The 16566-nt window shown below is 37.9% G+C and overlaps 1 protein-coding gene across 1 annotated transcript in view; it reads left to right on the forward strand.

Annotated features, from left to right (window-relative positions):
- The window catches only part of CCDC146 (coiled-coil domain containing 146), a 151185-nt gene that overhangs the window by 127320 nt on the left and 7299 nt on the right, over positions 1–16566 (forward strand). Inside the window, exons 11-17 of the mRNA XM_037162225.2 lie at positions 2246–2416; positions 4803–4891; positions 4983–5147; positions 6364–6588; positions 8113–8341; positions 9036–9164; positions 15655–15792. Of these exons, the coding sequence (XP_037018120.2) occupies positions 2246–2416; positions 4803–4891; positions 4983–5147; positions 6364–6588; positions 8113–8341; positions 9036–9164; positions 15655–15792 (1146 nt within the window). The remainder of the gene's footprint in view (positions 1–2245; positions 2417–4802; positions 4892–4982; positions 5148–6363; positions 6589–8112; positions 8342–9035; positions 9165–15654; positions 15793–16566) is intronic.

The raw sequence follows: 16566 nt of genomic DNA on the forward strand, positions 1-16566 counted from the left end.
GTGTTTGAACCATCAAAACTTATACAAGTTCATGTGAGATTTTAAATAAAAAAGTATTTAAATAAAATTATTGAAAATAAACAGTAAATGTTTTATTTCACCAATATCTAATTTAAATTTTTCAAATTTTGTCTATTTAAGCCACTGTTAAAGTATTTTAAAACATGCTTTTAGGTCTCTTTCTTAAGTTTACTTGAAAATACAATCTGATAGGACTTCCGCCAAGATGGAGGCATAGGTGGAAATACCTTGCGTCCGCGCACAACCAAATCTAAGAACAACAAATTTTTAACAACAATAAATACAACCAAACCACACAGAAAATCGACAATACGGTGTCTGAAAACAACAAAATGCTCAGCTAAACTGGTAAGAGGAGCAAAGCCAGCAGCAGAGCAGGTTGACCAAAAAGATCCCCCACCAGGTGGTGCGCAAGCAGCCGAAGGCATGGATCACAGGCGTGGGCTAGCTACGGGCGGACACAGGGAAGAGGCACAGCTGGCTGTCTGCGGTCAGTCGAGCATTTGCATGCAGATAAACCAGTGAAGAGGTGAGCTTTGAGACCACACGGTGCAGGGCAGCAGGCTCGCACAATTCCGCTCAGATAAACAGGCCGGGGCGAGTGGTGGGACGGACTGGGCTAGCAGAGTGGACCGCCATTGCTCCCTCTCTGACCCCGCCCCCACATCAGCATCACAAACCAGCGACCTGGGTGACCCCGCCCTGGTAAACAACTAAGGTTCCGCTCCTCTACTTAACGGCATGAACAGACCAAAAATGGCTCAAGAACAACTCAGAGCCCCAGAGCCAATAAATCTAAGCAGTGAAGAAATAGCCAAACTTTCAGATGCACAGTTCAAAACACTGGTTATCAGGATCTTCACAGTACTGGTTGATTTTAGTCACAAATTAGAGAAACATATGAAAGCTAAACTAATTGAAATGAATGGTAATGCACAGGAAACCAATGGTAATGCACAGGAAACCAATAGTAATGGAAAGGAGACTGGGACTCAAATCAAGGGAGTAGACCAGAAGGAAGGAAAAAGTGACCAAACAGAAAAGAATGAAGAAACAAGAATTCAAAAAAATGAGGAGAGGCTTAGGAACCTCCAGGACATCTTTAAACGTTCCAACATTAGAATTATAGGGGTACCAGAGGGGAAGAGGAACAGTCACGAGTGGAAACCTTATTTGAACAAATAATAAAAGAGAACTTCCCCATTCTGGCAGAGGAAATAGATTTCCAGAAAATCCAAGAAGCTCAGAGAGTCCCAAAGAAGGTGGACCCAAGAAGGAACACACCAAGGCACATCATAATTACATTAGCCAAAATTAAAATGAAGGAGAGAATCCTAGAAGCAGCAAGAGATAAGGGGACAGTCACCTACAAAGGAGTTCCCATCAGACTGTCAGCAGATTTCTCAAAAGAGACCTTACAGGCAAGAAGGGACTGGAAAGAGGTATTCCAAGTCATGAAAACCAAAGACCTACCACCAAGATTGCTCTGTCCAGCAAAGTTTTCATTTAGAATGAAAGGACAGATAAAGTGCTTCTCAGATAAGACCAAATTCAAGGAGTTCATCATCACCAAGCCCTTATTATATGAAATGTCAAAGGGGCTTACCTAAGAAAAAGAAGATAAAAAAGATGAACAGTGAAAGGACAGCAAACTCACAGTTATTAACAACCACACCTAAAACAAAAGCAAACTAAGAGGACAGCTAGATCAGGAGCAGAACGATAGAAATGAAGATCACATGGAGGTTTAGCAACAGGGGAGTGGGAGAAGGAGAAGGGGGAAGAAGGTACAGAAAATAAGTATCATAGACAGTAGATAGAAAATAGGGGGAGGGTAAGAATAGTAGGTGAAATACAGAATCTAAAGAACTTGAGACACGTGTTCATGAACTAAAGGGGGGGAATAGTGGGGGAGGGGTGTGCAGGGTGGAGGGGAACAGAGAGGGGGGAGTAGAACAAATGTAATGGCATAATCAATAAAAAATGTTAAAAAAAAAGAAAATACAATCTGATAAGAAAAAGTTCTATTGTGTTAAACATGTTATCATATTTGCACATTCTTTTATAAGATTAAAAAATACTTGTAGCTAAGGAAGTAGAATTACTTAGTTTTATGTTTTAATAAAAGAAATTCTACATGGGAAATAAAAAACATAGTCTAAGATAATGGTCTTAGTGTGTTCTTCCAAAGAAATAAATCATAATACGTTATGTTTTTCAAAAGAAAATTTTATCAGAAGTTGAGTGTAAATTAATAGAGCAACAACTTGAGGAAGAAAGTAAGCTTTTAAAGGAGCAAGAAACCGTGCGAGACTCAGTACTCAGCCTTGTTCGTGTGACCCAAGTCAAAATTGATGAGAAGGAGCAAAAATCCAAGGACTTCCTGAAAGCCCAGGTAATGCATTTTTGTAAGTGCTCTCAAATTTCTACAAGAGCTCAGAGTAGCCTCATTTTAACACAATGTTCACTAGAAAGCTGTAATTGTTAAGTCTTCTTCAAATTCCACTGATGATACAGCTTCCCAAAGTAAGACTCAATCATGCACGTTCAATAAGTAGTAGTCAATCTAGATCTAGATTGACAATCTTTCTAGATCCAGAAAGACACGGAGCTAGATCAATCACAATGAGCAGAGGACTTAAGCAGATGACAATCATTAAGAATGAGGTGGAGCTGGCAGACAGCTGCCCAGGCCACAGATATCTCACATCGAACTGTGATTTGTCTAGGAACAACTCAAGAGCAGGTAGTACTAGACTGCTGTCCCTCCCAAGGTCAGCAAGCCATCCTCATTTAAACTGATGTTATGATACCCTTAGTTCCTGCTTCACCTGGTAACTTTCCTGGGCTCTGGACAAAGTACAAGAGCAGACCCAGTGCAACATCCCAAAACCAAAACAAAAATAAAACCAATAGCAAAATCAACCTTCCTTTAGCCATGTTAGCTATTACTCTAATATTAGAACCATTTATTCCACTTAAAGATTATAGCCAGGGGACCCCTGTTAAAAATGAATATGATATAAATTATTGCTACACAAGAAAACCTGAATTTGCCATGTGGTCCAGATGTTGATGGTTTCTAAATACAACTTTTGTTCTAATTCTGAGCAAGAATTTACAGACTAGCAATTCTTCTTGTTCCCCAGAAAGAGCTCACATCAAAGCATTAGCAAATTATGAGGTTAAATAAAGGTTTTGCAAAGAAGACTGAGAAAAAGATCTACACCACACAACCCACAGCAAACTCTTCCAAGTCCTCATTAACTGTTTCTTTTTTCTACCTCAGAAGATTTCAGAAACTAATAGAAGTTTAGCGTGGTTGGCCCAGGAGAGTTCATGGGGTAGCTGGGTTTTGTAGAGTAAAGGAAGGAAAGGCCATGGCAGGGGAGGAAGGGAGGAGGAGGAAAGAAGGTAACTTGAGAGAACAGGTGGAGGAGAAGAGGAGGAGCAGAACAAAACAAGGAAAGGAGAGCGCAGTGGAATCCTTGTTATAAGGAACAATGATCTGTTTTACAAATTAGACAATTTTTAAATTAATCTCAAAATTGGTACATATATTATCTATGTGTCAAACCAAAATTCATTTGTAAATGAACTCATTCTTATAAAAGCACACAATTCTTTCTCTTGAAATAGGGAAATTGAGAAAGATGCTGTTTGCCTTAAGTATTCTTAGTGTGGGGAATTAGTCTGTTAAACATTAGCTGTAATAAACTATAATTTTCATGAGACAACAGTCAATCTTATCATTTTATTTCACATGTCATCTACAATCCCTAAAACTAGACAAAAGGTGAAGGAAAAATCCAATGTTGCCATTACCTCCAAGAGGGAGTTGATGGTACTCAATTTTTTTTTCAATAGCTAGAAATATTTTATTTTTTTTTAATTTTTATTTAATTATTTTTCAGATGGTACTCAATTTTTATATCTGTTTAACTCTTCACACTTGGAGTTACTTAAATAATTTCAGCTTCTTCCTCACTCCTAGTCTCACTGAGAGCAACATAAAATTCCTGCATGTCAATCGTGGCTCTAATGCCTAATTTCTTTTTAATCACCCATGGCAAATGGGTTTTGCTCTCACAGTCCCCAACAGAAGGCCAACAGAAACTGTTTCCTCTGGTTTCTGTCAGCACATACTTTATCTTCGAATATGTGTCTTACACTAGGTGGAAGGCCCAGCATCTTAACCTTTGAAGAACACAGTTAGTGTGTTTAGACTTGGTATATTTTTAGGATTTTAAAACTGTAAGTGCTGACACGATATTCATGTGTAATCTGTAATATCTCCTTATGGCTGTTCTCAGTATAGTGATGTATTGTGTAGGAAAACGCACTCAATGTACAAAAGAAAATGGAAAAATGCTTTTAAAGCATGCCTTGTCTCTCACAAAATACCACAGAGGATTCGATTTAAAAAGTTTACCAAAACTTACTAACAAAGCCCCTTCTCTCATCTACATTCCACAAACACCTCACTCACCCAGTCCCCTTTTTGGCTCCCTCAAAATTTCCCAGAACTTCCCCTCACACCCATCCGGCCCAGGCTCTTTTCTTTTCCTCCTCTCTCCTTCATTTGCTTCTTTAATTAACCCTTTGTCCTAGCGAGTGTGGTTTACTTCAGCTGGTAAGACAATTTTTCAATCTCCCCAGATCTTCACAAAGGACTTTTCTTAATGGATAGGAAAGATATGGGGTGAGGCTGCAAGTATTCGTATGTTGGTGGTGGTGGACTTTTTAAAATTGTTATTTCACACGTAATTTTTATATTTTAGCAAAAGTATAACGACATCATGAAGGATATCAAAGCAAAGGATCTTGAAATCAGGATATACAAGAAGAAAAAACGTGAAATTCATAGGAGGTAAAAGAATTACATGATAATTTATCTAGTTAGGCAGAGACAAAAACAGATCCTAATTTCACAAATTTAAAAATACTTGCATTTTCCACAGACTCAAAGGGTTTGCTAAACTGTATGACACTGTTCGAAATGAAAGAAACAAATTTGTTAACTTACTTCACAAATCTCATCAGCAAGTAAATGAAATAAAAGAAAGGCATAAAATGTCATTAAATGAATTGGAAATTTTAAGGAATAGTGCAGTTACTCAAGAAAGGTAAGTGTTATTATTATTATTATTGTACTTTCGAAGTGTTCTCTTCTGATTCATTGAACTCAAAAATACTGAGCAGGTTGTAAACTAATAGTCTTTCACAAAGCTAGAAAAGCCCTTACTCATCTGAATGTGATTCCTTATGCTTCTACTATTTGGGAGCCATCTATTTAAGTAAATGAAAAACTACGCTATAATAACTATGTTTACTATGCTAATTTTCACTTATTCAATTAGAAAAAAAGCACCAATTTGACAGTTTGCATTTAAAGTTAGAAGACAATCAAACATTTATTAACCAGCATTCCCTGGCTGTAGATTTGAAGCATCTAATGTGCTGTGAGAGATAGTACCTTGGTTAAGAGAGGTGGCTTTCTAGGTTCGATTCCCAGCCCTCCTACTTTTCCTGCTGCGTGGCCTCAGGCAAAATACCTTTCTGAGCTCACATTCCTTACCCATAAAAATTGTCCTTATTTATAGAACGTTTTATTATTAAGTTAAACCATGTAAAAATACCCAGAAATGTCTGGCAAATGGTTTTTTAAAATTTATCACTGATTGTGTGCCAAGATCTATTTGACTCTTCTACTTATATTTCAATATTTAGTCTACTGAGTCTGTAAAATCTGAAATCTTTTGGGGGCCATTATTGCCCAGGTTCCTTTGAAAAAGTTACTACAAAACGGGCCCTTGTGTGTATGTAGTAGAAGGATGAGGATAGAGGGGAGGAAGGAATCTGTACAAAAAAAGAAAATCTAATTTCTTAATCAGGTTCTAATCCTACATGAAAGCAAATTATCATTTCTAGAAGCCATGCATTCATTTAGCATTTATTGTGAAGCTATATCGAGTCAGGTACCAGCTTAAGTCCAGTGACCATTATCAGATACAACCATCTCTGCCCTTAAGAGAGCAGTCTCCAGAGGACAACAGAGCAGTGAATGAACCACTATAGACTCTAGCTTTGACAAAGCAGGGCAGGAGAGTCTGGGGGTGCAAAAGGAACGTGTTCTCATCTGACAGAGAGGGAATCCAAGACCTGGGAAGATTACAAGAATCCCTGAGAGTATCACATGATGAATATCATTATTACCTACTACTATTGTCATTTCAAGGGATGTAGTAAAGCAAGAGCTACTTTAATTGTTTATGTTTTGAAGTCTTGATTGTTTTTTAAAGAAACTAAGAAAAACTATAGCCTTATTCATTTCCCATAAAGAAAGCTACAAAATTCCATGCTGAAACACGCCAACAATGTTACCATCAGAGAGAGCATGCAAAACGATGTTTGCAAAATTGTAGCAAAACTTCAGGAAATGAAAGAGAAGAAGGAAGCCCAGTTGAATAACATTGACAGACTGGTCCACATGATCACAATGATTGAAGAGGAGATGGTGCAGCTTCGCAAAAAATACGAACAAGCCGTTCAGTCTCGAAATGAAAGGTAAAAATCAGGAACCTACTGTGAGAACAAAGCACCCAGAGGCCTTATTTAGGAATGTTTCCCCTTTTTCTATCTCGACTTGACAGGGACTAGTAAGGGAAATTTGACATTGAGGTTTTATTAGTTTGGTGGAGAGGGGTAGCTGTATGTTTTGCCTGGAAATAAGAAGCTGCCCTTGTAAGAGAGACAGGCAAGGGTAGAGTTTGAGAAGTTGCCTACTTGAAGATCAAAGTCCTTTCCCAGATTACTAGTCAGGATGCTTCTGATAACATCAAATCATTTTAATCAAATTGACCCAAGTCTTTGGATCATATACCCATTTTTGTGACAGTTAGTTCATTTTATGATATTTATTCAGTCATTCTCCCAGTTCATTTCCTCAGCGAGTAAGTCAGACCTTTAGGAGTAGCATCGTTTCTTCCAAGCTACAATTATGTCATTACTCAATCGCTGCTTTAGCAGTTTCTCCAAGTTGCTTGTGCTTTGAAAAACCTGCATGTAAGTAAGACTGCAGAGCCCCACAGTAATTATATCTGGTATCAGATTGTTTTTCATCAACCCTTGGTTGTGTTCTGTGTAAGTGCTGGACCCTGAAGGTGCAAAAAGATGCTAAAGCATTGCTTTATGGTTTATATTTTCAAGAAAACTGAGATCATGAAAAGAACCAATAAATGGCAAATGCAACAAAATATAGAGCTAAGATTAGCCAAATACAACTATGTGAACGCATGTTTTGAGGAAGAGAGAAAGAATTAGGAATGAACTCTGGGATGATGGATATGCACAGTGTGTGGGAAGAACTCCAGAGTGGTGAAGAATAGCATTTTTCAAAGAGTTGGCAGGTGTTTTCTCTGGGGGGTGTGGGGGAGTATTCTTGTTTGGCTCCTGGCACAGACGAAAGCATTTAGACAGTGCACTGCCAGGCCCTGGTCAGATCTGTGGGGCTGGAATTAGAAATTTCTTACTTTGTTTCTTCCCCGTATTCTCCTCAGGAGGAGGGGGTCTTTCCCCTGGCATTATTATAAATGACAGAATTTTGCCTGTTTATTAGGAGGTTTGTGTTGGAAACAGTCAATTTTAAAAGAACCTAGTGGGCTTGGCAAGTTACCTAGAACAGAATAACTGCAGAAATGCATTCCCTGGCCTGGGTACATCTGGCCAGCCCTTGGTTGGCAAGTCTGGTCCAAGAAAAGGGTCTGCGGAAAATCAGGCTATGGGAGCACTTTGCTCATGCGTGGGGAATGACATTCTTCCCACCCCAGGAAACCTTGGGGACTTGCAGAGATATCGTGCCAGCCAACTACATGGTCAGCTCACAGCTGAGCGCTAAACAACTGTCCCTCTCCTATCCCTCAAAATTCAAAGTGCGGAGTTTAACTAGAAAGCCACTGGTAAATATCTATTGTCTTCTAGAATTATGCAATGTTCATGTGTATTTTGCACCCAAATCCAGAGGGACCACAATAGCAAATAAAGCTGTGGCCTCGACATACTCTCAATCTCTGCCTCTCAATTTGACTGTAGTGGTGTTCAGCTGATAGAGCGGGAAGAAGAAGTGTGCATTTTTTATGAAAAAATAAATATCCAAGAGAAAATGAAACTAAATGCAGAAATCGAAATACATGTCCTGGATGAAAAGATCCGATTCCTTAAGTTGAAGATTGCTGAGAAGCAAAGACAGATTCATGTGACTCAGAAACTACTGCCCGCCAAGAGGTCCCTAGATGCCGACCTAGCAGTGCTCGAGATTCAGGTGAGAAAGTGTTCAGAGACACTTCTTGGGACCATTTGCTTTTCATTTTTTCCTCCACTATTGGTCTGTGTGTAGTATAAGTTCTTACACATAAATCAAGCCAGGCCACTCCTGGACCCTGTAAGACCCCTGAGTTACAGGACTTGTTTCCAAAGGCCGTGAGCACTACTGCAGGATGGAATCTGTGCTTTGAGCAACTGACCTACAGATGTCTTTTTTCTCCCATGAAGTGTTTTCTGCTTTTCCCAGAATATATACACCCTCCCAAATCTCAACCCTAGCCCAACTTTCTCACAGCTCAAAACTCCAGTAATTTTACTACCACCAGCATAATTCTGTTTTTGGTGCTTTCTGGAAAGATCTAGCTCTCCCATTTTTAGTGCTCTTGCCCTCTGGAGATTTTTGTTTGTTAATAATTGGCAGTCACATATAATCAGACTGCTTGTTAACCTGTTGTTAACTCCTGTTAACTGCCTTCTTTTAGGGTCAGTTACTGACATCATCCTCATCATCCACGAGTGAGTGGAAACATTGCCTAACATCAAGTCTCAGCTGATAGGGTCTTAAGAATTGTCTTCCACCTTTGCCTGTGTCAGTCCTACCTAAAGATGCTAAAGACTCTGAGCTTTGTAATTTTAAGATTTATGAACAAGAAAGTTGGATTTAAAGTTAATGTTTTTTTCTTGTTTAATAGTTTTCACAGTGTACAGACAGAATAAAAGAACTGGAGAAACAGTTTGTTAATCCTGAGGGTAAGAACAGAACCCGCTTTATTCCAGGAAAAGATATGACTAAAGAAGAAATGATCAAAAAAATAGATGGGGTAAATATTCTTTCTCTTTTAGTTTTTTTTTTTATTTATTGAATTTAATGGGGTGAAGTTGATTAATAAAATTATATAGGTTTCAGATGTACAATTATAAAATACATCATCTATATATTGTATTGTGTGTTTACCACACCAAATCAAGTCCCCCATCATCACCATTTATCTCTGCCTTCACTCTCCTCCCTCCCTGCAAACTGCTTTTCCTCTGGGAACAACCTTACTACTGTCTGTGTCTGACTTTTTTTTTTTTTTTGCTTAATCCCTTTACCTTTTTCACCCAGCCTCCTAAACCCTCTCCTCTCTGACACTGTCAGTCTGTTCTCTCTCCGTGAGTGTGTTTCTATTTTGTCTGTTAGTTTATATTATTCATTAGATTTTGCATATTAAGCTCTTATTAGATGTATCATTGGCAAATATGTTCTCCCATTTGGTAAGTTGTGTTTTCATTTTGTTGATGGTTTCCTTTGCTATGCAAAAACTATACAGTTTGAGGGGGTCTACTTTGTTTATTTTTCTTTTGTTTCCCTTGCCCAAAAAGATATATGAGGAAAAAATATTGATACAAGAAATGTCAGAGATTTTACTGGCTATGTTTTCTTCTTTAATTTTATGGTTTCGAGGCTGACATCTAAATCTTTAAATAATTTTGAGTTTATTTTTGTGTGTGGTGTATAAACATTTCTAGTATCATTTTTAGCATGTACCAGTATGATTTTCTTGACACCATTTATTGAATAGACTATATTTGCACCATTGTATGTTCTTGGCTACTTTCTCAAATATTAATTGACCATAAAGGCATAGTTTGTTTGGGGGGGGTCTCTATTCTGTTCCATTGATTTATATGTCTGTTTTTATGCCAGTACCATGCTGTTTTGATTACTATGGTCTTATAATATAGTTTGGTATCAGGTAATACAATTCCTAGAACTTTGTTATTTCTCAAGATTGCTGTGGCTATTCAGGGCATTTTGTAATTCCATATAAATTTTTGCAGTATTTGTTTTAGCTTTGTGAAATGTGCCATTGGTATCTTGATAGGAACTTTGTTGAATCTGTAGACTGCTTTGGGTAGTATGGGCATTTTAATAATGTTAATTCTTCCAATCCATAAACATGGTCTATGTTTCTATGTGCTTGTGTCCCCTTCAGTTTTTTTTTTCTTCAGCTTCTTTCTTCAGCATTTTAATGATTTTCCAAGTACAGATCCTTTACCTCCTTGGTTAAATTTATTACTAGGTACTTTTTTTTGATGCAGTTGTAACTGGAATTGTTTTCTTAGTTTGCCTTTCTGTAGTCTGTTATTAGTATATAAAAATGCAAATAATTTCTGGATATTTCTTTTGGGTCCTGCTACTTTATTAAATTCATTTATCAATTCTGGTATTTTTTTGCAAATCTTTAGGTTTCTCTATATACAGTATCATATCTTCTGCAAATAACGAGTTTTACTTCTTCCTTTCCAATTGAGATGCCTTTTATTTCTTCTTATCTGATTGCTGTGGCTACAACTTCCAGTACTATGTTGAATAAGAGTAGTGAAAGTGACATCCTTGTCTTGTTACTAATTTTAAGGGAAATGTTTGTAGTGTTTGCCCTTCACGTATGATATTGGCTGTGGGTATGTCATAAATAGACTTTGTCACATTGAGGTATTTTCCCTCTATTCCCAGTTTGCTGAGAGCTTTTATCATAAATAGGTGTGTGATTTTATCAAATGCTTTTTTGCATCTATTGGTAAGATTGTGTTTTTTATCCATCATTTTATATGTGGTATGTCACAACTTGCATCCCAGAATAAATTCCACTTGATCATAGTGTATGTTCTTTTTAGTTGTTTATTTTGCTTTTCTTGTATGTTCTTTTTAACATATTGCTGGATTCAGCTTGCTAATATTTTTGTTAAGGATTTTAGCATCTATGTTCATCAGGAACATTGGCCTACAATTTTCTTTTTTTGTAGTATCTTTATCTGGTTTTGGAATTAGGATAATGCTGGCCTCATAAAATGAGCTTGGGAGTCTTTACTCCTCTTGAACTTTTTTGAAAAGTTAGGGAGGAATAAATGTTAGTTATTTTTTAAATGTTCAGTAAAATTCACCTGGGAAGCTATTCAATCCAGGACTTTTGTGTGTTGGACATTTTTTGGTTACTACTTAAATTTCACTAGTTATAATCTGTCTATTCAGGTTTTCTGATTCCTCCTGATTCAGTTTTGGAAGATTATTATGTTTCTAGGAATTTATTCATTCTGTTCATAATGTCCAATTTGTTAGCATTTAGAATTGTTACAATTCTTTGTGTTTCTTTGGTGTCAGTTGTTATTTCTCCTCTTTCATATCTGATTTTATTTATTTGAGATCTCTGTCTTTTTTCTTGATGAGTCTGGTTAAAGGTTTGTCAATCTTGTTTATTTTTTCAGAGGACCAGCTCTTGATTTCATTGATCTTTTGTATTATTTTTTAGACTTTATTTTATTTGTTTCTGCTCTAGTATTTATTACTACTTTTCTTCTACTTGCTTTGGGCTTTGTTTGTTGTTTTTTTTCAAATTCCTTTGAAAAAGGAAAGTTAGATTGTTTATATGAGATTTTTTTTTGTTTCTTGAGGTAGGCTTGTAATGCTATGAATTTCCTTCTTAGAACTGCTCTTGATGTGTCTCATAGATTTTTCAGTTTTTTCTTGTGATTTATTTCTAGTTTCATACCATTAATGCCAGAGAAAATGCTTGATATGATTTCTAACTTTTAAAATTTATTGAGATTTGTTTTGTGTCCTAACATGTGGTCTACACTAAAAAATGTTCCATGTGCATGTGAAAAGAATGTATATTTTGCTGCTTTGGGATGAAATGCCCTGAAGATATCAATTAAATCCATCTGATAAGAGTGTGTCATTTAAGACCACTGTTTTCTTATTGATTTTCTGTCTGGAAAATATATCCATTAATGAGAATGGGCTATTACAATGTTACTATGACTGTATTATTACCTGTCTCTCCCTTTTTGTTCATGAAGATTTGCTTTACATATTTAGGTGTTGCTATATTGAATGCATAAATATTTACAAGTCTTATGTTCTTTTGTTGAGCTGCTCCATTATCATTATGTAGTATCCTTCTTTATCTCTTATTATAGCCTTGTTCTTCACTCTGTTTTGTCACATGTAAGTATTGCTACCTCCTTTTTTTTTTTACATTTTCATTTGCATTAAATATCTTTCTCCATCCCTTTACTTTTAATCTGTGTGTATCTTTTTTTCTGAGGTGGGTCTCTTGTAGATAGCATACATATGAGTCTTATTTTCTTATCCTGTAAGCTACCCTATGTCTTCTGATTGAAGCATTTAAGCCATTTCCATACAGAGTGATTATTTATAGGTATACACTTATTGTCATTTAATTTTTTTAACTATGTCTCTTCTTCTTCTTCTTCTTCTTCTTCTTCTTCTTCTTCTTCTTCTTCTTCTTCTTCTTCTTCTTCTTTTTCTTCTCATTCCTCTCCTCCACCTACTCCTCCTTCTCCTTCTCATTCTTCTTCAGGAAGGCTGTTTAACATTTCTTGTACTACTGGCTTGTGGTAATGAACACCTTTAGCTTTTTCTTGTCTGGGAAGCTCTTTATTTCTTCTTCAGTTTTAACTGATAGCCTTATTGGGTAAAGTAATCTTGGTTGTAGGTCCTTGGCTTTTTCATCACTTTGAATATTTCATTCCAATTCCTTCTAGCTTAAAATGTTCCAAGGGAGCTTATAGAAGCTCCCTTGTAGGTAACAAACTGTCTTTCTATTGTTGCTTTAAGATTCTCTCTTTTTCTTTACCTTTTGATATTTTCACTGTGCTGTGCCTTGATGTCCTCTTTGGGTTCACCTTGTTTGGGACTCTGCCCTTCCTGGACTTGTGTGTCTTCTTCCTTCACAAGTAAAGGAAGTTATTGGTCATTATTTCTTCAAATAAGATTTTGATCCCTTGCTCATGCTTGTCTCCTTCTGGTACCCTTATGATGTGGCTATTGTAATGCTTTATGTTGTTCTAAAGGTCTCTTAAACTATCCTCATTTTTTTAAATTATTTTTTCTTTTTGCTGCTCTGATTGGGTGTTTCTTCTATCTCGTCTTCTTAATTGCTGATTTGATCCTCTGCTTTATTGAACCTGTTTATTTCTTCTTATATATTCTTCGTCTCAGATATTGTATTCTTTTTTCTTTTCTAGCCTTTAAAAAAGATTTTATTTATTTATTTTTAGAGGGGAAGAGAAGGAGAGAGAGAGAAATATCAATGTATGGTTGCCTCTTGTACGTCCCCTGCTGGGAACTGGTCTGCAACCCAGGCATGTGCCCTAACTGGGAATCGAACCATGATCCTTTGGTTCACAGGCCATGCTCAATCCACTGAGCTACACCAGCCAGGGCTTCAGATACTGTATTCTTCATCTGACTGGCTATTATTTATGGTTTCTTTTGTAGTTCTTACTAAGTTCCTTGTTCTCACTAAGTTCCTTGAACTTCCTTATAACCATTTTTTAACTCTATATCTAACAAATTGCTTACTTCTATTTCATTTAGATTTATTCCTGGAAATGTCTTCTCTTCATTTGGGGCATGTTTCTTTGTCTCCCCATTTTGGCTGCTGCTTCTTGTTTATTTCCATTTTTTAGGCAGATATGCTATGACTCCTACTCTTGGTAGGGTGGCCTTATGTCATAATGTTCTGTGGGACCCAGTGGCACAGTCTCTTTAATCACCTGAGTGATTGCTCTAGGAATGTCTCTTTTTGGGGTTATTGGGTCCTCCTGTTGTAATTGAGTGTGATGTTATTGGTTCGTTCATGTATGGAGTCAACCCTCAGGCTGGGTGACTGTGAGGATCAACCTCAATCACATTATATAAGCTGCTGTGCAGGTGCTGACCACTTCTACTGAAGTGGAATTCACCTCAGTAGAGTCTAGTGCCTGTCAAGATCTCCTTTCATACATTCCACTGTGAAACTAAATAGATCTTGCTTTGATGTTATCTGGAGCTGGCCTCTCAATGTGTTGGTTCTGGGGCCTCTTAGGAAGGACTCTGGGTCAGGCTAATGTCAGATGCTGCCCACGACTGGTCCTGGGCAACATGTTTGGGGCTCCTAAGCAAGCCATAGTTTGTGGCTGGCTCTGCCGTGCCTGTGTGTGCACAGGAAGGACCAAGTTGCATACCAAAGCTGGCTTTTATGAACACCAGGTCTGAAGAAAGGTCAACAAAAGTCCCAAGGAACCCTAGGGTCCCAGGCAGCTGACTCCAACTCCTCAGCAGGGTTCTGCAGGGTGGGGCAGCAGGGAGACCAGGAAGTATGGCTATTACATTCTACTATGGAGGTGAGTGCTCCACCCAAGAAAGATGGTGTCTGTGGTGTGAGAGAGGGACTGAGCTCAGAAATTCTAATGGCTGTCCCTTCAGCTCTCTCCCAAGTCACAAACTCTAGTCTCTCCTAATATGACTCTAATCTGCTCTGCCCTTTCTCCACTAGAGCCCAGAGTGAGTGTCTGTGAACAAGATTTTGTGTGCTGGCCCTTTAAAAGCACACCTGGATTTCTAGGAAACTTCATCTCTCCCTGATGACCAAATTTCCCACTGATTTTCATAGCCAGCTGTTATGTGGGTACTTCTTCCTGGCTCTGGCACTCTTAGTTGGGGAATCCAGTGTGGAGTTGAAACCCCACACTTCTCAGGGTGAACCCAATCAGCTGTGATATCCCTCCAGAATCTTAGCCACCACTTGTGGGAGCAGAGCCAGCACTTTTACATTTCTGCCCTTCCTACCAATCTCAATGCACTGTCTTCCATAAATCCTCCATTATAAGGCTTCTCTTCAGCTAGTCTTTACTTGGCTATTCAGGTTGATTGTACTAAAATTTAGTTGTAATTCCAGTTTATTGCTGAGAGGAAGTAAGTGTAGTCTTCCACCTATTCCACCGCCATCTTGGATCCCTAAACACTCTTTCTTAAAATAGTATCTATTTGCCCTTTGCTGTTCAGTGTCACAGATACCTGTACTAGTGTTTCATGTTAGGTGAACAGATTTATCCCTCATTATTCTAGCCACTAATATAGTCCTTTCACTGCAATCTAGAAACAAAACCTAAGGTTGGTTTTAAATACTTGCCAAAAAAAAATTGAAAGATGCCCACCTTTGAATCATAGCCCAAAGGAGAAATTTTGGCATTTTGAAGCTATTAATTTGTCTTTCTGATGGTAGCATATCAGAGGAAGAGCAATGGAAGCAAATGGATGTAAGGGAGCCATTTTCTACCATGAGGAGGAAGAATTCCCAGAACTATTTTGAGGGGATTGAGACAGAGAAAATCATAACAGCCCAGCTCTACTAAAGACTTTGTAGAGATATCTTGACAACTACAAAAGCATATTTCTTGTTGAAGGAGGGAAAATAGTGCTCTAATTTTTGACTTGCATGACCTTTTACCCCTTTCTATTGCAATTGTTTTTGACTGTAGCTGGAACTGCAGCTGGCCAAGAAGGAGGAACAGCTACTGGAAAAGGATTTCATCTATGAACAGGTCTCCCAGCTCTCAGGAAGGCTCTATAGCAAAACTCAGGCCAGCAAGGAGGACACACTGCTCTTGGCCAAGAAGGTCTGTCTGAGACCCTGCCTTCTCTCTTCTGCCCTTAATGCTTTATTATGGTTCATTTTCCATAGTCTGCCTTATTTACTGAGCAGAGCACTGGAGAACTTAGGCTTTATGACTAGAGAAACATAAAGATGTAGAATTAAAAATATAAAGATGACTCTTAAAGCATTGTTCACAGTAAGTTTCAATCTTGTTCCTTGAATGAATTGAGATTATAGTGAGAAAACTTAAGTTTTTAAATGACAGTATACAAGTTTCACTTAATTGGGCACCTACTCAATTATGACAATTATTATCTTTGTAATACTTGTGTCAAGTTAAATCTGTTTTAGTTCCTTGTGAATTGAAGTCTTTACTTAAACAGCAGTCTGCATGGGAACTTCATGGAAACTCAGCTAGAACCCAGAAATGGAAAGAGATCATTAAAGACCACAACAGTCACGTAAATATGGGCCTATTACACAATGGAGTGTAGTTACCACCAGGCCCCCCTGGTGAGGAGAGGCCAGTAACACAGAGCTTCCAAATTTCATAAACTTAAAATACTATAACAGGACTGCTCATTCAAAGCTACAGGGTCAGACTGAGGCTGCTAGAAGGTACCTTGAAAGGAGAAGCCAGCAGGTGGAAAGTTGGTAATTATGATGCAGAGGGGCCTTCACCATACCGTGGTCAGGGAATTGCCTGGCTTCCATGGCCAGTCCTGGAGCATCCTGCTGTGACAGTGCAGGGGTCTTAGTTAGCCAGCAATACTTACATGTCATGTGCTCCCCTCAT

This window comes from Artibeus jamaicensis, unplaced genomic scaffold (assembly GCF_021234435.1).
Source record: "Artibeus jamaicensis isolate MK-2021 breed Jamaican fruit bat unplaced genomic scaffold, CSHL_Jam_final contig_518, whole genome shotgun sequence".
NCBI lineage: Eukaryota > Metazoa > Chordata > Mammalia > Chiroptera > Phyllostomidae > Artibeus > Artibeus jamaicensis.